Here is a 23,857-nt window from a genome sequence, read left to right as displayed (position 1 = left end):
AACAGAGTTGTGCTTCAAAATGTCAAAGTCAAGAGTTTTCAAGTCCTGTCTCCCACTCCTTTTAAAAACCCCATAAATCTAACAGCATTTATAACTGATGATGTTGGTGGAGCAGGGGAGGAAGGAGATGAATTTGGAAATATATATATTCAGGGAACAAGCTAGACAAAACTGAGGATTTCAAAGTTTTAAACTGGCAAACATTAAGCATCTGCTGTGCAGTTCAGCCTTACACCCATCTACCCAGAAGTCTCCTTGAGTTCCATGGAACTCACAGTTCAACATGTTTTTATAATTGCAGCTTAACTCACCCACTTAAGCTGCAAGGAGATGTAAAATGTCCCTCATCTAGCTGGATCATAGCCTCAGAATTTAATTTGTAAATCTGAATTGTATCAATTTATTTAGCCTGTTCTATAAGATCTGAATCCTAAACACCTGTGTCCTAAACACCTGATCTATATGTTCCAGAACAGGCCTCCAGGGACTGCACCACTTCAGAGTCATATTGCATAGTCCCCATGTCAAAAAAAACCCGAACATAGAAAGCTAGGTTTCCAGGGAAACGATAGCCTATATCTTTCCTCCCCATTTTCTAAAATTCTCCTTTTTTAAAATGGAACTGCACTGTCTCCACTCTGCATGCATGCCAATCCTCCCGTTATGCCAATGAGCTTCTTGAATATAGTTGTTTATGCCCATCGTTCATCTCAGTTGTTGGAGTGGGCTTAGTTATTGCAGCTGTTCACGCCAGAGTGGAATAAAGGACACTTACAACTTAATAGATTTCAAGAGAGCAATTGCCCAGGTCGCATTTCTGAAATGTGTTGGCAAAATCTGTGCTGGTGGCTTAATTGATTCAAAGCAGGGGTGATAACTCTCTTTTAAAAAAAAAGGTTCGTTTTGGGAGTTTGTCCTTTGTGCATCAGAATCCTCACACTGCAGATTGTGTTGTTGCAATGGGGGCGAGCAATCAAGGTTAGACACCCAGAGTTTTCTTAAATCACTTTGTCCCTCTTGTCTTAACACAAATGGAACACAAGAAAGGTTGAGTTACAACATTCAGATCACCTTCTGGGGATGATCTAATGCATGGTAGTACAGTGGTACCTCAGGTTACATACGCTTCAGGTTACAGACTCCGCTAACCAAGAAATAGTACCTTGGGTTAAGAACTTTGCTTCAGGATGAGAACAGAAATCATGCTCCGGCAGTGGGAGGCCCCATTAGCTAAAGTGGTACCTCAGGTTAAGAACAGTTTCAGGTTAAGAACGGACCTCCAGAACAAATTAAGTTCTTAACCTAAGGTACTACTGTACCTAACATTCCACATTGTGGCACCACTCTGGAAGCTTGTTCTAAAGGAATGGATATTTGGAGACCTAAGAATTGTACTGAATTCACCAAAAGCTAGAAAACAAGTCAGTGCTGGGCCTCAAAACACCACTGGGTGAGAGAGCCTAGTACAAGGAGTCAGAGAGAACAAGGGCTGTTCCTAATCAATCAAAATCCCAGGTTGACTTAGATGCCTTTATAAGCGGGGGCAGCCAATCTAGTGCCCACCAGATGTTTTTGGGAATCTGCTGTCCTCCTTTCCCAGCCAAGATGCCCAATGGCTGAAGATAATGGGAGTTGTCGTTCAACGGTATTTGTATATTTCATTATTACACTGTTTTTAAAGAATTCTAGCAAACTGTCAATTGCTCAAAATTGGAAGAATCTGGACAGTCTACATCTATCCCTGTGGAGACACACACAAAGAAAAGTATAGATGATAGCATTAATGGGAAAACTTACCAGACCCCTGAAAGCTCAGAGGAGTGAACAAGACGCAGATGGCTATATAGAAACATGGTACCCTTTACTTTCTCACCTGATAATCTTACAGTGTGGCATCCTCTGAACACCCTTGTTCAACTTTGGAACATTTTTAATTAAAAATTCTGCCCCATTCCATTATTGCAGAGGGGACATAGCGGGATGTTATTGCAATTACACACACACACAAACAAACAAAGACACACACATACACACCAACAGGTGATAGTCAGGACTTGAAGGCTTGCAAAGTCCTGAGCAGTAGGTAAAGCACCACGGATCAGCTGAGGATTGAAGTTACTGCTTATCAGCTGACAGGCAGCATTTTAAAGCTTGATTTCTGCAGGGATTGGATGGGCAACAGAGTTCCCTGCGCAGAACCGGCACATAGCCTATCCAGCCCCGTGCCTGATGACATATGTCTGGTGCAAGGCAGGTGAGTGTGGTTTAGGGGAAAACAGCCTCGTGGGCCAGAGACCCTTCCTGGGCCAGAACTGGCCCCTTAGGTCAGAGGTTCCCTACAGACAATACTAGGACGGACCCCCTAGCTAGCAAGGCCAGAGCTCAGGGATGATGGGAGTTGTAGTCCAACAACGGCTGGGGACCCACAGGTTGAGAACCGCTGGACCAGATAGAAGGAATCTTCCTCCTTTCTTTCAGGTGGACTGGGCCTGTCACTTGTTCAGTCCCACTATGCACAGGAGAGCAGCTTCTTCCTAATGAGTGAATACACTGACCATTCATAGCAGTTTCCCGACCTTGGGTCTCCAGCTGTTTTTGGACTACAATTCCCATGATCCCTGAACACTGGTCCTACTAGCTAGGCATGATGGGAGTTGTAGTCCAAAAACAGCTAGAGACCCATGGTTGGGAAACCCTGATTTATAGTGTGGACCGGCCTTCCTAAAGCCCAGCATCTTTCACATGTTTTAAGTCCCAGCAGCCCCAGATGATATGGCCAATGGGATTTATGGTCCAGCAATATCTGGAGAGCTCCAGGTTGGGGAATGCTGACATGGATGTTACTTGTATATACATACATACCATCAGTCTGGTATATGATGCAGGTGTAGAGGAAGAAATACTGTATCATATCCCCAGCTTTTGCTCAAGATTTCAGGGCCTCATTCACACCATACATTTAAGGCACGGCAGAACCACCTTGAGAAGTCATGGCTTCCCCCAAAGAATTCTGGGAGATGTAGTTGGTTAAGGCAACAGAAACTTGCTTGGTGACCCCTATTGCCCTCAGAGCTACAATTCTGTGAGTGGTTTAGCAATCACTTTCTTTTCGTAGGTAACTGAGAATTATAGCTCTTCCAAAAGTAACAATCTTTTTTTTCTGCACAGCTCGTTTTATTTTTGGCTGGAAGCATCTCGTGGCTGGCTGATCCCTGCTTTTGTCTACACGGGACAACCATTTTTAGATTATTATTTTTTATTGCACAGAGTGTCGCTCCAATGTTATTTCTGGTTACTATTATTACTGCATCTTTTTGGTTTTGAATTATGTTGTACATGCTGCTGGAAACAGCCTTGAGGCTTACCTGAAAAGGCAGCTTATTAATATTTTCAATATGGCAATCACCCTATTCTGAAGCTGAGTTGAGTAAGCATCCCATTTTTTGCTGCGTTTGCAAGCTGCACGCCCCTAAACCTCAAATCGGTCCTAGGGTTTAGGTCATGTTATGCTTTTAATAGGTCATGTTATATTCTGGACTATGTATGTATGTTTTATAGATTATGTCTGAATGGGATGAGAGTGTTGGAGGTACGTGCAAATGTGTATGTGAAGCCGGTCTTTGGGTGGGTGTTTGATTTTCGTTGTTGTGTATACTGTGTATATACGGACAATGACAAATAAATTTCTATTCTATTCTATTCTATTCTATTCTAATAAGCAATAAAAATACAGGCGACAAAAACAGAATCAACGGCCCTGCAGAAGATGCACACTCAAGAGTTATCAAAACTCAATTTATTTCAAATGTTAGAATTTTTACAGATTCACATCTCTCCTGCAAAAAAATAAAAATCACTTTTTGCTTCCCTTGCTTCCTAAAAACAAAATAAAAACAAAATAAAAATACTCAGGGCGCCCAAATATTGCCAACAACTCGGCATTTCCCCAAACACAGCCCATTGTAGGGCTGGCAACATCTTCAAAACATGGTTGAAGGAGACAAGAGCAAGAAAGTGGGCAGAAGAGATTGACACACAAAGTTTCTATCCCAGTTGGATTACCTCACACGATCTGTGCGTCGGTACAATTCGGCTATTTTTCCTCCACCGGCTTTACCAAAGCCTATATCTGCCCCGCAGAGCCAACACTCAGCACAGGGTGTGGCCCTCCAATGTCGTTGGACTCCAACTCCCATCATCCCTGGCTGTTGGCCATACAGGCTGGGGCTGATGGGAGGTGGAGTCTAGCACCTGGAGCGATACAGGCTTCCTGCGGCTGATGCAGGTAGAAACTAAATACGGGTACCAAGATGGAGAGTCAGGGCAACAGCTCCCTTGCAACCTCCCAGGATTACAGACACAGCTTTAAAAAGGCAGCCGTCTACGGGATATATCCAAAATAATAGAACCGATGCCTCTACCTCAAGAATTCTGAATTAGGGAAAACATTTGAGCAAGGGCAACTTCCCTGAACCGTCACACAGCCACCCAGATGGGAGAAGCTGCACTCAAAGACTCTGGAGCTCTTGGAAGGACAGGCAATGGTCCTTTGGGGCTGTGGCAGGCATGGCTAACCTCTGACCCTGCAGATGTTGGACTACAACTCCCATCATCCCTGACTGTTGGCCATGTCAGCTGGGGCTGATAGGAGCTGGGAATCCAACCACATTGGGAGGGCCACACATTCCCCATCCCTGTGCTCCAGAGTCACTCCACAGCAGAGTTCGCAGCTGCCAGAGAACTCTTTAAGATGTCCATGTGTATAAATAAGGAACCAGGGTCACCCTCAAGAACCATCTCTGCTTCTAACTGCCCGCCTTGTCTCAGCCAGGAAGGTGGCGGCAGAAGCTTGAAACTACACCTAGATTAAAGAGAAGGCAGTCCTCCCCTTAAAAACAACATTCTCCAAACTGGTACCTGCCAGGTGTCCCTAGACTACAACGCCCATCATCCCTGACCACACTGGTTTGGGGCTGATGGGAGCTAGAGTCCACAGCTTTCAGAGGGCACCAGGTTTGGTAAGGCTGCCTTCGATGGGTGTACAAGTTAATCCATCTCCCAGGACCAAAGAGGGACTGAATGCCAACACTGAGAAAATGGTGACTTTTGAGGTGAGCCATTAAAAACTGAGGGGGCAGGGGCAGGCAAGGGAAGAGTCTAGGAGATGAAAGCCCCGGGTTTGATGGCAAAACCAGGACAACTTGTGCAGATTTCAGAAGCAGGGCAAATCAGATAGCGGAGAGGGAACAAAAGCACCAAGTGTTTCGAAAGCCAAATGCTATCCCCTTGTCTTGTCTTTTTTTATTTTATTTTTTTAAATAAGACCTTGTCCTGACTATCAATAGCTTTGAGAGCAGTGAGGGAAGCCATTTTTTAAACAAATACCAACATCTTAAGGGAATTATTTTATATTGGCTAATTTTTCTCCCTAGAGAAATATCAGAAAGTTTTCCGCAGGAGCCCCGTTCCCCAAGACTCAGGAAAGTGCTGCCCCCTGGATGGTTCTCTCCGGGGCTGCAGGAACAGTTTGTCAACTCTGCCGCTCCTTGACGAGGAGGACGGTGTGCTGCCCTCCGCCGGTCACCGAGAGAACGCTGCGATTCTCCAGCTGCTGGCCAGACATCTGAACGGGGCTCCAGGCATCCTCTTCATCCCCAGTGGCAAGCTGGAGGTTAGACCCCATGCCCCAGGCAAATGCTCGGCCTACAGACGACAGGGAAAGTAGGACAGTGAAAAAGAGCCCAAAGCAGTTGTGCCCGAAGCTGGCTGGGCAATGCATGCCAGGGCTTCTCACATAACCATTGCATATTATTGAAATTGCAATACTTTACAACTTGTATCCAGTGAGATTACATGAGTACCCCCTACTCAGCTCTCTTAGTCTTAATTCCCCTCGTTTACTGACGCACACCCACCAAACCCGAAAGCCAGTTGCCCTGTTTTTATCTTTTCATTCAGCAGCCTAACAGCCCACGGATAGAAGCTGTTCTTTACCCTGTTGGTGCGACTAATCATGCTTCTATATCTTCTTCCTGAGGGCAGGAGATCAAGAAAGTGCTGGCCAGGGTGTGAATCATCCCTGAGAATTTTCCTCACTCTCCTGAGGCAACGTTCTTCCGCTATTTCACCCAGCGGATTCACAAGGCAGCCCATAATATCTTGTGCTGTATTCACCACCCTCTGTAGGCACTTCCTATCAGTTGATGTCAAACCAGCGTACCACACCGTGATGCAGTATGAAAGGACACTTTCTATTGTGGACCGGTAGAAGGAGATCATCAAATGTTGATTGACATTGTTCTTCTGCAATACTCTGAATACTCTGAGGAGATGGAGTCTCTGTTGGGTTTTCTTAACCACCTGGGTTGTATTGATTTTCCAAGTAAGGTCATATTCATATTCATATTCATATTCACAGTATGGAGACGTGCAATATTCAGTTTAAGTTTCTAGACCTCATGAGTGCAGACTGTTGAGACCTGAGCAACTTAGGGGCTCAAAGGCTCCATCATCAAGGATCCCAGTCAGGAAGGCCTGCGAGTCTTTAACTGAGATTCCTTTAGCTGGGTCTCAGCTTTAGCTGTGATTCCTGCATTGCAGGGGGTTGGACTAGATGACCCTCGGGGTCCCTTCCAACTCTACAATTCTGCGATTTTTCAGCAGAGCACATGTGTTGCCTGCAGAATATTCAAGGGACAATCTGTGGCATCTCAGCATCCCTGACAAAAGCCTTGGATATCAATACAGAGCTAGATGGACTAATAAACAGCAACTTCCTACATTCCCATTTTCATGAATTTTCTGAATACATGAATCCATTGTATAGTTTTACGGGCGGAGGGGGAAGAGTTCCAAATCTTTCCATGCTGACTGCAGAAACCTTTTCAAATTCCTCTCAGAGAAGCGAGAGCGACAACAAAATGTTGCAGCATGGTATGCTCCCTGTTCAGGGTTCGAGACACCTCCATTCCATTCTCTTTTTTCCCTGTTTTCCTTTCCACACCCAACAGCTACACAACTTTTAAAAGACACCTGAAGGCATCCCTGTATCAGGAAGTTTTTAATGTTTGACATTTTATTATATTTTTATATGTATTATGGAAGCTGGGGCAAACCTACGAGCAAGAGGATGGCGTAATTCACTTTAGGCCAGATCAAAACCCTGTTTAAACAATGCGACGGCTGCTGTTCTGCCTCAGCCTGGCAGAGGGAACACAAGGCTTCCAAAGTGTTCTAGGCCAGGCTGCCGGGGCCTGTGGGATCCAGCCTAAGCACCCCCCTCTCTGGTCCCACCTCTGCCGAACATCCAAAATGCCCTTTTTTGGGAGCCTGCAGCAGCCTCAGCTCAGCCACCTGAATCCCGGTTGAGCCAGAATGAGAAAGCGATGCCAGCGTTGGGGGCTTAAGATCAGCTGAACCGCTGCATCCTAAGCTGCTCATCCTGCCGTTGGATCCCCCTGCCCCACAAGACACAAAGTCATTTCAATGGGTCTACCCTAAGTAAAACATAGCTGAATGCCCTCCACCTGTATATTCAAGTTACTACAGACTAGTAGCCACTCTCTCCAGAGCTTCATTCCCCGCAGCGCCACAGATTCGGCACCTGCCAACCCAGCACATGGCTCGGACTCACCATCTTCCGTAACCGCAAAGCCAACCCGTTCCCCACAGGCGACCGATGACGCTTTTGGCAGCCCAGGGACAGCCGTGGGGGCGTTCTTGTCCGACGCTCCCTCTCCCAGGCCCAACATGCCGTAGTCTGCCCTGCCCAGGCTGCACACGGTTCCTGCGGAAGGTGGGAGAAGAGACGTCACTCTGTTAAGAGAGATTCGGTGAAGAGCGCCACAGGGCAGGTTTAGGGTCAACGAGGGACCGACCATCACCCAGACTGTTTGAGGATGAAGGCTGTTTGGGCCACAGCCTTCTCTGAACATCTAAAGAGCTGTTCAACGGTCTCCCTCAGGAGGTGGTGGTCTCTCCTTCCTTGGAGGTTTTTAAGTTGGATGGCCATCTGTCACGGGTGCTCTTAGTTGAGATTCCTGCATTGCAGGGGGTTGGATGTCCCATGGTGTCCCTTCCAACTCTACAATTTTGTCACTGGAGAGAGGTTGCTTAACCCGACAGGCGTGATAAGGCCTGGTTCCCTTTCATACATTCCATGAATACAGTGGTAAAAAGGTAAAGGTAAAGGTACCCCTGCCCGTACGGGCCAGTCTTGACAGACTCTAGGGTTGTGCGCCCATCTCACTCAAAGAGGCCGGGGGCCAGCGCTGTCCGGAGACACTTCCGGGTCACGTGGCCAGCATGACATCGCCGCTCTGGCGAGCCAGAGCCGCACACGAAAACGCTGTTTACCTTCCCGCTAGTAAGCGGTCCCTATTTATCTACTTGCACCCGAGAGTGCTTTCGAAATGCTAGGTTGGCAGGCGCTGGGACCGAACAATGGGAGCGCACCCCGCCACAGGGATTCAAACCGCTGACCTTTCGATCGGCAAGTCCTAGGCACTGAGGCTTTAACCCACAGCGCCACCCGCGTCCCGAATACAGTGGTACCTAGGGTTAAAAACTTAATTTGTTCTGGAGGTCCGTTCTTAACCTGAAACTGTTCTTAACCTGAAGCACCACTTTAGCTAATGGGGCCTCCAGCAGCGGCTGCGCCGCCGGAGCACAATTTCTGTTCCCATCCTGAAGCAAAGTTCTTAACCTGAAGCACTATTTCTGGGTTAGCGGAGTCTGTAACCTGAAGGGTCTGTAACCTGAAGCATCTGTAACCCGAGGGACTACTGTAGTTGCACACAGATCCTCACCTATCTGCGCTGCACCATATGACAATGTGGAAGGGGCTGCCTGGATGTGAATTAGCCTGTGGATTGTGTTGCTTGGCTATCATTGTACTGCAACAGGAAAAGATCCTTCGCCTTTGCATGCACACTACTTTCCACTCGACTGTGTTGAGTGTGGATGGTTTGAAAGCCTTAAATGAATATATTTCTGACTGAGGGGGGAATTACAGCATTAAAAGAGTCCTGTATTGAGATATGCAACCCCGATTTCACCAAATCATCTAAAGCAGCCCTGGGGCCATGGCTCAGTGGCAGAGCAACTGCTATGCATGCAGAAGGTCCCAGGTTCATTCCCAGGAAGGGCTGGGAGAGACTCGCTTACCTGAAACCTCCGGAGAGCTACTGCCAGTCAGTGTAAACACTGCTGAGCTAGATGGACCCACAGTCTCGCTTGGTATAAGGCATTTACGTTGCATCTGCTCCTTTGAAGTCATGGAGCCTGCAGCCCTCCCGATGTTGTTGGACTACAACTCCCATCATCTCCTGCCAGCGTGACCAGGGATGATGGGTGCTGTAGTCCAACACCTTCTGGAGGGCCATAATTTCCCCATGCCCGTATTATGTTCCTCTCCTCCAGCCCACCAAAGAGCAGCCACTCACCTTCCGAGTCCAGACACACAGTGTGATGCTGCCCAGCTGAGAACCCAACCCAGGATCTGGTGGAGTTCTTGAACGCCGTCAGAACCTTTGGCGAATAGTAGGTGTCAATTCCTTGTGATCCTGGGAGATAAGCAAGAAAACCCAAGCCAGTTAATAATGTGTACTGTATGGTTATGGGAGAGAAAGAGGACTTGAAGAATTCAACCTGGCATCTTGGAGGTTTAAATCTCAACGCATCTCGACATAGTCTTAGCCCCAAGCTTACAGAGGTTGCCACCAAGTTAGGCTAGAATGATCTGAGACTGGTGTGGGCAACCTTTTGTCCCCAAGGGCTATAGCAGCAGCACACATGGACACTTTTGAAGTCTCTCTTTTTGCTGAGGCTGAAGGAGGACAGACCTGTCTCCAGCCCAGCAGGAAGAGAAAAACCCTTTGAAAATCAATAGTGGTGCCTCGCAAGACGAAAAGAATCCGTTCCGCGAGTCTCTTCATCTTGCGGTTTTTTCGTCTTGCGAAGCAAGCCCATTAGCGGATTAGTGCTATTAGCGGTTTAGCGGCTATTAAAGGCTTAAGGGATTAGCGGATTAGCTGCTAAAAGGCTATTAGCAGCTATTAAAGGCTTAAGGGATTAGCGGATTAGCTGCTAAAAGGCTATTAGCGGCTTAGATCAGCTGATAAGCGGCTTAGCGAACAGCTGTTAAGCGGCTTAGGGGCTTGGGGAAAAGGGGAGGAGGGGGGGGGGAACCCCAGGAATCGCAAGGCATTTTCGTCTTGCGAAGCAAGCCCATAGCAAATTCGTTTTGCGAAGCACCTCCAAAACGGAAAACCCTTTCATCTAGCGGGTTTTCCATCTTGCGAGGCATTCGTCTTGCGGGGCTCCACTGTATTGCGCCTTGGGCCCAAGTCCATCCATTCTGGAATCATTTTTAAACCTTTACACAGGATTAAAGGGGGGGGGAGGATGGGTTTCCAAATGTGGAAGAAGAATCTAATCAGGGTTCAAGATCTTGTAACTAAGGAATTGGTCACTTCATACTCAGAAGTTAAAAGCAAGTTTCAGGGCAGAAAGCCCAGAGCAAAAATCTATTCACTTTTGGTCAAATAGGAAACTGAACTGTAGCAAATGAACGATTACTTTGTGAAATGGGCCCAACAGAAAGGGGGAAAGTCCCACTCACTGGATATCTGGGAAAAGCTATGGAAATCTGCACGTGAATTTTATTTAAATGTAGAGAAGAGAAAACTGTTTTAAAATCATGAGAGCGGATTGTAAAGATAAATAAAAATGTAAAGATAAATCAAATCAACAAAATCTATCCAGACACATTCTGTAAGGGCCAAAAAGGCAAGCGTTTGATCTTTTTTTAATTAAAAAGGGGGCAGGCATCCAGGGGAAATAGGCTTGGCAATCCATATCCGCCATTGCACCCAATGTGTTTTGACTATACAAAATTTGGCTTTAAACGCAATCCACGGAACGTAACCCCCGTTTGCTGCAATGGCCAAACAGTACAGGAAGAAGGGGAAAGCCCTACAGGGCCTGCAGGATACAGATCTACGCAGCGGAGGCTGATCCATTAAGGCACACAGAACAGGGCGCCATTGACCTCCACCAGATGTGTGCTGGTCACCCAGTTTCCTACCCAAGGGGCACCAGCCCGCATCTGCCATTTAGGATACTGATTGTGGGAAAGGTTGATGCATGTTCTTACTCTGTGGTGCAGTCCATGTGCTGGGAGCTGCTCCCTTTTCCCTTGGCAAAAAGAGGGGCAACCAAGCTGACCCGACTTAACAGCTGACATGCGAGGTAGTGCAAGCCGACCCCACCTTCCCTCCCGTGAATTTGGCACATTTTGGAAGACCCTCGAAAAACAGCTCCCCCTCCCACCAAGTCCACTTGGCTCCTTCTGAGCCTGGACGGCAGCCTGGGTGAGGTGGCCAACTCACCCAGCTGGTAGTAATTGGAGAGGCCGAACCCAATGACATGGCCCTCCTGGGTGATGGCGATGGTGGAGTAAGAACCGCAGAAGACGTCCCGGATCTGCCCCTTGGTCTTGCAGCCTCTCTGCTTGATAGCGACAGCTTGTGGGAGCAGCAGCCGTTCTGGAAGAGAAGTGGCAGGAGGAGGAATGCTTAGGAGGACTTGGGTGGGGGGTTTGGGGTGTTGGTAGAGGGAAGGAAGAAGCCATCCAGCACAAAGATGCCCTGGGTAGCCAAGCCTTCCTTCTGGAATCTAATGTAGGCTCCTTTATGGGAAATCTCAAAGGTCTCCTGCCTGGGTCCTCCTCCCTTTAAAGCAGGTGTGGGGAAACTGGGACAGGGAAGAAGACCAAAGCTCTCTACCTTGGCCCCCAAAGACTCTTGCCAAGCCTGTGACAGGAGCATGACAGCAGTAAATGACATCGAGTAAGTTGGAGTTACCGTATTTTTTTTGTGTATAAGACTATGCCTTTTGCTTAAAAAAAAAAAGGCAAAAATTGGGTGTCGTCTTATACATGGATAGTGAATGCAGAGGGGGGGACGTGCGATTAATGGCAGCAGCAAGCAGGAGATTGGCAGCGGCGATTGGGCAGGTGATTGGCGGCTGCGGCAAGTGGCCGGGTGGCCTGTTGGTGGCAGCGAGTGGGCAGACAATTGGCGGCTGCAGCGAGGTGTGCGATCGGCAGTGGCTGTGGCAAGCGACCGGCAGTGTCGCGCAGGCGGGTGAGCAATTGGCGAGCTCCCCCACCCCCCAAAAAAGCTAAACAACTTGATTTCTTGATTTTGGTTTTTAAAAATAGGGGTTGTCTTATACATGGGGGCGTCTTATATATGGAAAAATACAGTAACTCTTTACTGGCAAAAACAGGAGTGTCAGGCCAAATGAGCACAGCAACTCATCTCCGGCAGGTCTTGCCCACATGAAGCAGTTGCTGAGACTGAAGGTCCCCTGCCTTCCCCCAGCTGCCTAAGTCCCCTCCTGAGACTGTGCCTGTGTGAAGCCAACTTCTCCACCCTCTTCACGCCTCTTCTGATTCTAGGAGACTGGGGGAGGGGAGATTGTGAGAGAGGGGGAGACGACTCCTCACCAGCTGGACTCAGCTTTTGGCTGAGAGTTAATGACTATTACTTCAACACTCTCTCTCACTGCCCCAATCCACTCTCAACATGCCCCCCTCTCCATCATCACCAGTGACACGGGGCAAGAAATGTCCCAGCGCCTTTTTTTCCCATGTGTTCATTCACAACTATGAACAGATTCAAAATGCAAATGCAGTATTATTGGGCAAGCTTGGCACTGTCAAACTGTTTTGCTTGAGTTCCAAAATACAAGTGAAATGCATGTGCGAAACTAGATCACTCTCTAGAGCAGAGGCAGCCAGGCTAGTGCCCTACAGAGGCTGTTGGACTCCAACTTCCATCAGTTCCAGCCAGTTTGTCCAATGGTCATGGATGACAGGAGTTGGAGTCCAGGAAAATCTGGAGGGCACCATGTTGATAATCCCTACTCTAGGGCACCAGAAATTTTTCCAATGCAAATTCTCAGAGGAAAATTTCAAGGGGGGGAGAACAACAGGGCGTTTTCCCAATTCTATTTTTACTCTAAATTGCATAGATTTCCCCCCCAAACAGGATGGAATCTATAAAGTTTTCCTGATTCAAAATTTTCCAGAAAACCTTTACCACTGGTCACCACCACACTCAGACCACTCCAAAGCAAGAGAATGAATCTAATGCCAATAAACTCACCCAATCCTTTTCTTCCTCCTCTGGCAGTGAAGACTTGGGGGACTCGCCCCAGTTGGCCGTTGTCTCCGCAACCACAGGTGTAAAGTCCTCCAGCCATGGACACTAATGCCAAGTGATGGCTCCCTGAGAAGCGAAAGCAGAGGCATAAAACTACCCCATTTTTTACACCCACACCAAGCAATTAGGTTTCCAAAGCATGGTTTTGATGGCTTGGGTGGGAGACTGAAAAACAGCCAGATTGGGACATTCTTCTGCGGTTGCATTAGCTACCTGACATCCCACCTATGGGAGACCGCACAGGAAATTACGTCAAGGAGGAGCACAGGAGAACAAGGAAAATGTTCTCTTTACTACCACCCAAAGCTATCAACTTGAGATAACCGCTTCAGTCTCCTATACAGGAGGTTTGGGCTTTACAGGAAGTAAAAATTCGACACTGGAAAGTCAACACACCAGTTTGCATAGGGGGAAATGGTTGCTGTGCATCGCTAACTGGCCTGGTTCACACATAACACAAAACCAGGGCTTATATAACTATGCCTTAGTGTTATGTATGAGCCCTGCCCAGCAACTTAATGATGGTCTGTTTACTGCCAACCAACTTCTAAAGTCATGGTTTGCTGTTGGCTTACAAACCTTGACTTGTTTTACCTATGGCTTTGTGTTATGTGCAAACCCAGCACTCATCCTTAAGCATGGTTTCTTTGACCACCTCACCCCAGTCTACACACAATCAACACAACTTAGCTGGTTTGACAGTCAATGCAAAGCGGATAGGAAAATCCTGCCTAAGGCAATTAGGGATTTTTTAAAGGCAAAATAATATTAGAATTGGAGCTGTCAGAGATGCAAAAGGGAAATTGTGTTATACTGCTCAGGAACTTGGCAGTCATATATATATACAGTATTCAACTAATTTTTATATTATAGGTGTATGTTCTGTATTATTTTGATAATATTATTGCCTCATACAAGTTTGTCATGGCCTTTGGCTAGAACAATAAACTTATGAACGTGAATCTCACCACACCGACCAAGGCACAGGGCAAGAACAGTTGGCAGACAAAAACTTTGGAGCAACAGGTCACGGTTTGTTTGACTGCCTGAAGGACAACTCCCTGTTTAAAAAACCACGGTTTAGTGTGATATGCAAACCAGGCCTCTGTGACTCACCTGAGGCAATTTTAACGACTGGCACATCCAACTGCAGCTCCACAGGAACAGCACTGCCACTGGTGGACTCCAACTGCTCTCCGCCCTTCAAAGGAGCAAGTAAACCAATGACTCCATTCTCATCCTGAGTAGAGGCAGATGCACAAAGAGAAAGGTTTAGCTGGGAATCCAGAACAGAGGGGCTGAATAAGTCTTTATTCCTCCAAAGCAAGGCAGGCAACATACCCGGAAAGCTCCCCAGATGAAGACACGCCCGTCGTCTGTCAATGCCGCCGTGTGGCTGTCCCCAGCAGAAACCTGCACCACCTTCTCCTTCAGATCAACAAGTCCCGGCAAAAAATCTGACCCCTCCTCTGATGTGTCCCTCCCCAAGGCACCCTCGTCGTTGCAACCAAAAGTGTAAATCTGCAAAACAGGAGAAAATGCAAGAAATCGACTTGCTGGGCCAGACCAAAGGAAGATCAAGTCCTGGCAAATCCTGATTTCCACAGTGGCAGATGTCTCTGGAAAACCCACATGGAGGAGATTAAAGGCCAGCAACTGGTAACTCAGAGCTACCCTGACTAGCAGCCATTCTCCATGACTCTGTCTATAGGGAGGGCCACAGCTCAGTGCTAGAGCATCAGCCTTGCATGCAGAAGGTCCCAGGTTCAATCCCCGGCATCTCCAGGCAGTCCTGGAAAGCCACTGTCAGTCAGCGTTGACAATACCGAGCAAGAGGAACCAATGCCCTGGCTCAGAATAAGGCAGCTTCCCCATTTCAAAGCCATCTATGGTGCTTGCTGCCAACACAGTTGTGGTCAAAAAGGGCTACACTGTGGAAAGGGAAGCCAAGAGGAAATCCAAGGGCCTGTTATTTCAGATGGAGGGCTGAGACAGTGTGGCAATTGGATAACAACTTTCAACAAGAAGCAGGAAACCCTGCTGCATCTGCAAAGCAGCTTGAGCCGCTGGTCTTCCGTTGGAGGGGCAGGACTCACAAGTAGGTCGCCACCATGTCTTCATCACCACTGCCTGTCTCGTTGGCACAGGGGTGGGGAAACTCAGGCCCAGGGACCACATGCATCCCTCCAGGCGTTGGGACTGTTCCCAGGCAGACACTTTCCCTAGGTCTCGCTTCACACCCTCCACGAGGCTAGTTTCTACACACACCTCCATCCTGGCATTTTTCTGAGTTCAAAACCAAGTTACAGCCAAGCAAAATGACTTGGGGTGCAAGGAAGGGTCAAAAAAGGGGTGTGGGGAAGGGGCATGGCCTAAAGAGTGTCACAAGGGCCAGACAGAGGCATAGAGGGTCTCTTTGGGCCGCTGGGCCTGAGGTTTCCCCCACTACAATGCTTTGGGGGTTTGCAAGCACCACTAAAGGAATGCAAATGGTTACGACGCAAGTGGCGAAGGCCCGACGAGACTCACTTGGCCTGTTTCACTGAGGCACACCGTGTGAACCCCTCCCGCTTCAGCCTGGATGATCTTCTCGGGGAGCTGCAGGAGGGCAGGCCTCTTCCGCGCCAAGACGTCCGGTCCAAGGCCCAATTGCCCAAGGTCGCCCTGCCCCAAGGTCAGAACCAGTCCGGGCTCCGTCTGGTGCGACTGATGGCTGACTGGAGAGGAACCGTGAGGAGGAGTCAGAAATGGAATACGTGGGGCAGGGGCAAGAGGAGAAGTATCACATGACCACCCAAATCCATTCAGGAAGCTCTCGGCTCAGGACCCAACCGTTCTGAGACTAGCCAACGTAGTCCCTCCTGACATTGGGCTCCAACTCCCATCCAACCCCAGCCAGTGTGGTAAATAGCCGGAGCTGCAGCCAACATCTAGAGGACAACAGACAACTAATAGCACCCTTAGCAAACCCCATTTCCCAGGGAAATGGGGAAATCCAGGGAAGGCATGACTGCATCATACCACGCCATGGTGCTGATGGGGCCTTAAACAAACATGGCCATTCCGCATCAGTTACAGGCTTTCGTGAGCTTTGAAGGCTACAAGAATTGCACATGACAGCAGTTGCAACCCACAGCAGCCTCCGAGGGTACAAAGTGGGAGGGTGGCAGAGAAGACTCTCAGCAGATTGGCATGGATAGGCCAAGACAGGGGACTCCCCATTTATGTGGGGGTTACGTTCCAGGCCCCCGTGCACATACACAAAAATGCACAAAAATGCCAAGCACCCTGGAGAGCCCCCCTGGCTCGGGAGCAGACCCATACCAGAGTCCGAAAAGGTTCTCTTCAGACTCTGGTGAGGATTTCCTCTCGAACCAGAGGGGCAGAGGGGCTTTGTGGGGCTCCTTAGCCTCCCGACTTAACAGCTGACATGCGAGGTGGCACAGCAACATCAGCCACTTCCCTGTGCATCAGATGAGGAAGCTCATGCAAAGACCCTCCCCAGAGCCCAAAGAGGATGCCGTCTTCCAGCTCCTGGGAGGGTCTCCTCGCAAACCGAATGCTTAGTGAGCTGGTCAACCAAGCCCCACCGTCCCTCTGGCTCATGTTTGGTTGACCAGGTGCTCCCCCTTTCCAGGTACCATTTCCGGGTGCCCAGCACTGCACACAAACAGAACATGAGTAAATGGGGAGTGGCCTGTAGTCATTTATTACTATTATTACTATTATTATTATTATTATTATTATTAGGACTTATTTCAAAAAGCTTAACAAACTATTGGGTGAGATCTCAATGGATTCAAGTTACAAGAAAGGAGATTCTGACGAAACATCAGGAAGAACTTTCTGAAGGTAAGAACTGTTCGACAGTGGAACAGACACCCATGAGAGGTTGTGGACTCTCCATCCTTTGAGATTTTGAAGCAGGGGTTGTCACTGTTGAAATTCCTGCATTGCAGGGGGTTGGACTAATAAGTTTTGGGGTCTCTTCCAACTCTACACTTCCATGATTTGCATTGCATCCGATTGTCATAGGCTGTGTCATATATTTTGCTGTTTCTATGGCTTGCAAACCACCTTGTGTAAAGCGATATAGAATGGCAGTATACAAATCAAATGAAAAATGGAACGCGACCTCACCTTTCGTCCGCTTCACTTTGACAGCGTCATCTTTTTCCAGCACCCGTTTTCTTGGCATGTTTCTTTAGTGCTGTTAGGGAGAGAGAAGTGGAAGAAATCCCCAGTCAAAACATGAAAGGCTGGCATGGTCCAAATCACAGAGCAGGATTACTTCACTGGAGCATTCTTGAGTTCTCTTTCCTGGGTAATAGTTTCAGTACAGTGCTTCTGATATTCTAACTGGGAAGCTGTGAGTTTAATGGAACACCTGAAGCCATTTTCTGAACTGAAAACAAATACTCCCTTTTTTTAGGTACAGCAGTTTTTGTGCTCTATTTGTATGATCCCTGCCCTTGTATTTCATAAGGCTCCTAGAGCTGTGAATCTCTGATGAAAACATCTGCCTTTCTGTTCCCATAGAAGACTGCTCTGTCCATCTACAAATATTCAGCAATATGTTATGTGTCCCAAGAAGGTTTGTAGGAGGCATCTTGAAGTGTTTTGAATTCCCCCCAATATATTTGGCTACGGGGGTGGGGGGCAGATCACAGAAAGGGAACCTGGGCCTTCCAAATGTTGTTAGACACCCCATTCAGTGTGGCCAATGATAAAGAAGGAGGGGAGTTTGAGTCCAGCCACATCTGGGGCCCACAGGTACTCCATCCCTGCCTTATCTTCTACAGCTGCAGCAAGAGGGTAGAAATAGGATCCTTAAGTAAGAAGAGAAGTGTTGAATGAGACCAGGAAGATGATGCCAATGCAGAAAGGGAGAACCTGTCCCTCAATAGCAATGAAAATATTTTGGCCGCCAAACTTTCAGAGCCTAACCGAAGCCAATTCAAAAGTTAAAGCCCTCCATTGTTCCACATCTCCCCAAGGCCATTTGCCATGGTGCCTGGCCAAAGAAATTTGGAGGGGGGGGGTGTCATTATCATTATACACACACAGTGCCTCACTGGCCCCAGGGCCACCTGTTCCATCCTCTCATGGTTTGGCCTGGAAAAGCACAGCATCAGAAAAGATGTGAGGGGGAAATGGTCATTTTTTTAAAAAAAGGACACAAGAAGGATCAGAAAACGCTTCGAGGCATCATACATGGTTGACTTTGGGAGATGCTTAAATGAACACTTTTCCAGCTCCAATGAACAGGGGTAATGTGTGAATAACTGGATTAGGGGAACAAAGGCCAGCTCTGGCAAAGAAGAATTTTACTTGACGTACTTTGCACAATGCAGGAAATTAACTTCACTGGTATTAACGCCAAGCCCCCTGCCCCACCACCAGCCCAGATTCTGCACTCAGCGAGTTACGCAACTCATGCCACTTTGCACAGCTTTTGGAATATGCTTGTTTAACTTAACAGTAATGCAATGTTGAAGACTTGTTATTGGCTGCAATGGGAATGTGCCTCTTTGGCTTCAGCAGTCATGGCAAAACTTGTTTTTTCTAAAAAGTGTGTAATTCATTACAATAAATCTAAGTGTCACAGGACATCAAGGACACAGATTCCTCAACGCAATTTCTGCAGGAGAGTAGATGTCACGTAATCTGGTACGGTTATTTTAGCACCATGAAAACAAACTAGATTCATGTTTGGCTTTGGTCAAATCTATTTTAGGCAGTTTTATGCCACTTTAATTTCTCTGACTGCCCCCAAAGAACACAGGGAAATGCCGTCTTGTGAACTGGTGAGAATCCACAACACAGGGCAGGAATTCCTCCAGTGCTTTATTTTTCCGTGGGAAATTTCCCATTTCATAAGCTCATTAGTACCAATGAATGGATGTCAAATGCAGGCACAATGACTAGGCAAGCTTCCCCGTTTCAATGTTTTTAGCTTTGCTTACTAAATACAAGTAAAATAAACATGCTATCACACCAGAGGCATCACAAAAAATTACAATGCAAACTGAAAATGTTCCAATGCAAATTACGTCAACTTGCACAGGAGACATTTCCAGAAAACTTTCCAATTCAAAACTTTCCAGGAAACTCATGCCACTGCTGAGAATTCTTTATTTGGGATTCCTAGCTCCTAGTCTCACAAAACTACAGTTCCCAGAACACCCTGGGAAGTGGCCAATGATTAATAAATCAGTTTGCATCTGTACAGTATTGTGATTGTATTTCACTGGTATGATGCGCCTTCTAAATCCCTTCCCAGTGCAATATCCCATATAAAGAGAATAGCTGGAAGGTTCTATTGAGACAGGACTATACCCTGCTGCCTTTTTAGCCTTTTGGGGTGTAGTTTTGTGTCTTTCTACACACGTGAGGAAACGTGTAGAGTCTTCAAAGAATGGGGAAAAGATCTCAAAAAGCTGGCCCATTCTCCAGGGCACCCTGATGCTGTTAATCAGAATAGAAAAAGTAATAACAACAACAACAACAATAGGAATAGACACAGCTAGTGAGACTAGGCATAAAGACTTTGACTGGCAGCAGCTTTCCAGGGTCTCAAGTTGTATTTTCCATCATTTAGTACTACCTGGTCCTTCTAACTATTGATACCAAGGACTGAATATGGGATCTTTAACATACAAAGCATGTACATTAGTACTGAGCTAGGATTCTTAACTGACCATAGTAAGATCCCCTGTGATAGATCAAAGGTCTATGTATTCCAACCTCCTGTTCCCCTAAGGCAGCAGTTCTCAACCTGTGGGTCCCCAGATGTTGTTGGACTACAACTCCCATCATCCCTGAGCTCTGGCCTTGCTAGCTAGGGGTGATGGGAGTTGTAGTTCAACAACATCTGGGGACCTACAGGTTGAGAAAGGCTGCCCTAAGGGGCCAACCAGATGCCAATGGAAAGCCTATAAGCAGAACATGAGAACAAAAGCTGGGCACTTACTCATCATAGAATTGTAGAGCTGGAACGGACCCTGAGGGTCATCTAGTCCAACCTCCTGCAATGCAGGAATCTCAGCTAAAACATCCATGACAATTGCTATGGACTGGAAGCTGTCTTGTACCAGATCTAATTGTCCATCTGCACTAAACATTTAAAGCAGTATCATACCACTTTAAACAGTCACCGTTTCCCCCCAAAGAATCCTGGGAACTGCAGTCTGTTATGGGTGCTGAGAGTTGTTAGGACATACAAACACACACATAAAAAGGTAAAGGACCCCTGACAGTTAAGTCCAGTCGCAAACGACTCTGGGGTTGCGGCGCTCATCTCGCTTTACTGGCCGAGGGAGCCGACGTTTGTTCGCAGACAGTTTTTCCGGGTCATGTGGCCAGCATGACCAAGCAGCTTCTGGCAAAACCAGAGCAGCACACGGAAACGCCGTTTACCTTCCCACTGGAGCGGTACCTATTTATCTACTTGCACTTTGATGTGCTTTCGAACTGCTAGGTTGGCAGGAGCAGGGACTGAGCAACGGGAGCTCACCCCGTGGCGGGGATTCGAACCCCCAACCTTCTCTGTGGTTCACATCACCCACCACATATATACAGACCTACAATTCTTAGAGTGGTTTAACAATAAATCCCTCTTCTCCGGTGAACTCTTGAGAACGGTAGTTCTGCGAAGGGAATATCAAGGGGCATGCAGAGGACAGCTGGGTGGCTTGTCACTAACTATGTATATATATTTTTTTAAAAAAACAACAAACACAACAACAACAACCCTGCAGTAGATGCTCACACAGCAATTAGAATCACAGAAATGTAGAGTTTGAAGGGACCTTGCACAACTGCATTCCACTTCTCTGCCAATGAACACCACACCTGTTCAATAGTTCCACCTGTTGCACAGCTGAGGGCATGAGAGGCTGTCTGGAAACAAAGATGAGCCCTGACTGCAAAATAAACCAGTTGTGCTGAAAGGCAGCTAAGAAGCCAAGCTCCAGATCAGAAAACACACACACACACACACACAGTTCATTTTTTCTCTCTCTGCAGCAACCAAAGAGACCCAGATACCTCGCTAATCCCTCTCAGCCACAGATCCCTGGACTACAAAACAGGGAAATCAATACTGGCCTACCTAACAGGGTTGTTGAGAGGATTACAGAGAAAGCAGAAGTGAAGTGCTTTGAACACCCAACACCCTTATACACTTTTTAAAAAAGAGACAGAAGAAAAAGTGGTTTATAAACTAGAAAATAAATTTGAAACATTTATCATTATATTGCAACTACTAAAACGTATCTGTGAAGCGTCCTGTTGTTGAAACAATGTTAGGTCTTGTTTGTGAGAAGGCTCCCTGGACTTACTTGGTCAAAAAAGAAAGAACTGTAAGGTATATTCGAGAAGGAAAAGTAAAATGCACCTGGGAACTGGGTGAATGCAGTCTGAGTATTATCTATTTTGACTGACACATGACACGTGAAGAAAGAGCCTTCGGGCCAGATTCAACTACTCAGTTCCACCACCAGATGCCAGTGCAAGAAATCCAGCTGTCCCGAATCTCCCACCCACGCACCCGCCTTCCCCTTTATGGGATGGCCTCTGGTCCCAGTACTACCAGGGAGACCCGCTTTCTCCACCCGCGGGTCATTTTACGCTCCTCTATCATGTTCTACCGCCATACCCCCACCCCTTCCCCACGCCAACTCCCCTTCTACAGCGGTACCTCGGTTTACATACGCTTCAGGTTACATACGCTTCAGGTTACAGACTCCGCTAACCCAGAAATAGTGCTTCAGGTTAAGAACTTTGCTTCAGGATGAGTACAGAAATCGTGCTCCGGCGGCGCGGCAGCAGCAGGAGGCCCCCATTAGCTAAAGTGGTGCTTCAGGTTAAGAACAGTTTCAGGTTAAGTACGGACCTCCGGAACGAATTAAGTACTTAACCCGAGGTACCACTCTATTTCCCTTTCCCGCAACTCTCAAGGAAGCTGCCTGGATTTGAATTTCCCGCGCTGACGCTCCCTTCCTTTCCCGCTGTTGCAAGCCGCCCGAGGAGAGAGGGAGGGAGAGAGAACCTCCGACTTTCTCCTTCTCCCAGGAAACGTTCTCCCAGGAGGGAGCGCGCGCCCTCGCCACCCGGCTTTGGAACGCGAGCCTGAAACTTCGCGTTCCATCCGTAGAACGTTCAGACACCAGCCAGTCCGCCCGCCACGCCGCTCTCAAGCCACGTGGGGACGAGGCCGGTCGGGCCCTTCCAGAACTTAAGACGAGATTCCAAGGGGGCGAAGCGCACCAAACCCGGGCTGGTTCTCTCTTTCTCCCCCCACCACAACCGACCGTTCTGGGCAACCCCCGTTCCGCCATGCTGCTGCTGCCGGCGGCGGCAGACTCACCTCGTTACTTGCCTTATATTGGCTTTCCCACTCCCAAGTCCGACAAGTCTTCTGTTCCTCTTCCCCACAAGCACTCCCTCTGCCTTGCCCCCTCCCTCCCTCCCCTGGCGTCCTTATCCGTTCGAGCATGCGCACTGAGGCGCCCCGGCGCAGTTACCATTGGCTGGCAAGAAAGGAGGAACAGAGAAAATTTACTCTGGAGCGCCAACTATCGGCCGCTGCAAAGCAGGGAAAGGAGATCCCATCCCCCAACCATTCGAACAAGGCTGAGGTTAAATAGGAGAGGTAAAGCCCGGACGCCGCTTCAGAGGGTAGATCATTGATCATTTGGCTGTACACGTACACATGTAATGATCTTAATAAAGTGGGTTCTTTTTCAGACCACGACCCTAGTTACACTTAGCTGGGGGAGTAAGTCAACATTACAGAGTACCTAGAAGGGGGTCAGCAAACTTTTTTAGCAGGGGGCCAGTCGCCTGTCCCTCAGACCTTGTGGGGGACCAGACTATATTTTGAATAAAAAAATATGAACGAATTCCTATGCCCAACAAATAACCCAGAGATGCATTTTAAATAAAAGGACACATTCTACTCATGTAAAAACACGCTGATTCCCAGACCATCCACAGGCCGGATTTAGAAGGCGATTGGGCCACATCTGGCCCCCGGGCCCTAGTTTGCCTACCTATGATCTAGAATTTAGCTGTATTGTTGCAGTCCTGCACATGTTTACTTGGGAATAAGCCCGAATAGACACAGGGGGGATTGCTTGAGCATCAATGTGCCTTGGGTTGGGCTGCATGTCTTTCAAGGTGGGCTGGAGCGCAACAAAAATCTGATCATTACTTTAATTGGTAGTATTTTACCCCCAAAAAAATAGTATTGCTTTTACTACTATATCCTGCTTATCTTCAAAAAACCTGAAGGCTCACCCAAGGCACATGGCTCACCCAATTTCCATTTTATCCTCAAAACAACCCTGAGAGATAGGTTACCCCTCACAGAGCTACAATTCCCAAACAACCCTTAAACAACAGCACCCAAAATTCTTGAGAAAGAAAGTGCTTCAAATGTGTTCTAAATGTATATAGCATTGTACACAAGCCTGTAAGTCCAATTATCCCTGAAGAGAAATTTAGTTGGAGGTGCCATGGAGGAAGGATTCTCCAACAGGGTGGGGAATCTGCCACCTTTCTCTTGGCCATGCTACCTGGGGCTGATGGGAGAGTCCATCTGGACCCAACATAGTAATCACTGT

General features: G+C 47.6%; 1 protein-coding gene across 2 annotated transcripts; it reads right to left on the bottom strand.

The window, feature by feature from the left end:
* Positions 1-3,781: 3,781 nt before the first annotated feature.
* On the bottom strand, positions 3,782-22,708 carry RCC1 (regulator of chromosome condensation 1). Of its 2 annotated transcripts, none has more exons than XM_083454647.1 (10): positions 22,612-22,708; positions 17,370-17,439; positions 15,759-15,946; positions 14,571-14,750; positions 14,346-14,469; positions 13,173-13,295; positions 11,391-11,546; positions 9,444-9,563; positions 7,634-7,786; positions 3,782-5,703 (listed from the first exon to the last, which is right to left on the bottom strand). In XM_083454647.1, exons 2-10 carry the CDS (start codon positions 17,425-17,427, stop codon positions 5,531-5,533), a joined length of 1,275 nt encoding a protein of 424 aa, XP_083310773.1. In that variant the 5' UTR covers positions 17,428-17,439; positions 22,612-22,708; the 3' UTR covers positions 3,782-5,530. The 2 variants fall into 2 exon arrangements, with proteins under 2 accessions (XP_083310773.1, XP_083310772.1); XM_083454646.1 differs by having other exon boundaries at positions 22,600-22,704.
* Between the last annotated feature and the right edge of the window lie 1,149 nt (positions 22,709-23,857).

This window comes from Podarcis tiliguerta (assembly GCF_965153285.1).
Source record: "Podarcis tiliguerta genome assembly, chromosome: 8".
NCBI lineage: Eukaryota > Metazoa > Chordata > Lepidosauria > Squamata > Lacertidae > Podarcis > Podarcis tiliguerta.
The sequence above is the reverse complement of the archived record's forward strand: the minus strand, read 5'-3'. Positions and strand labels throughout refer to the sequence as shown.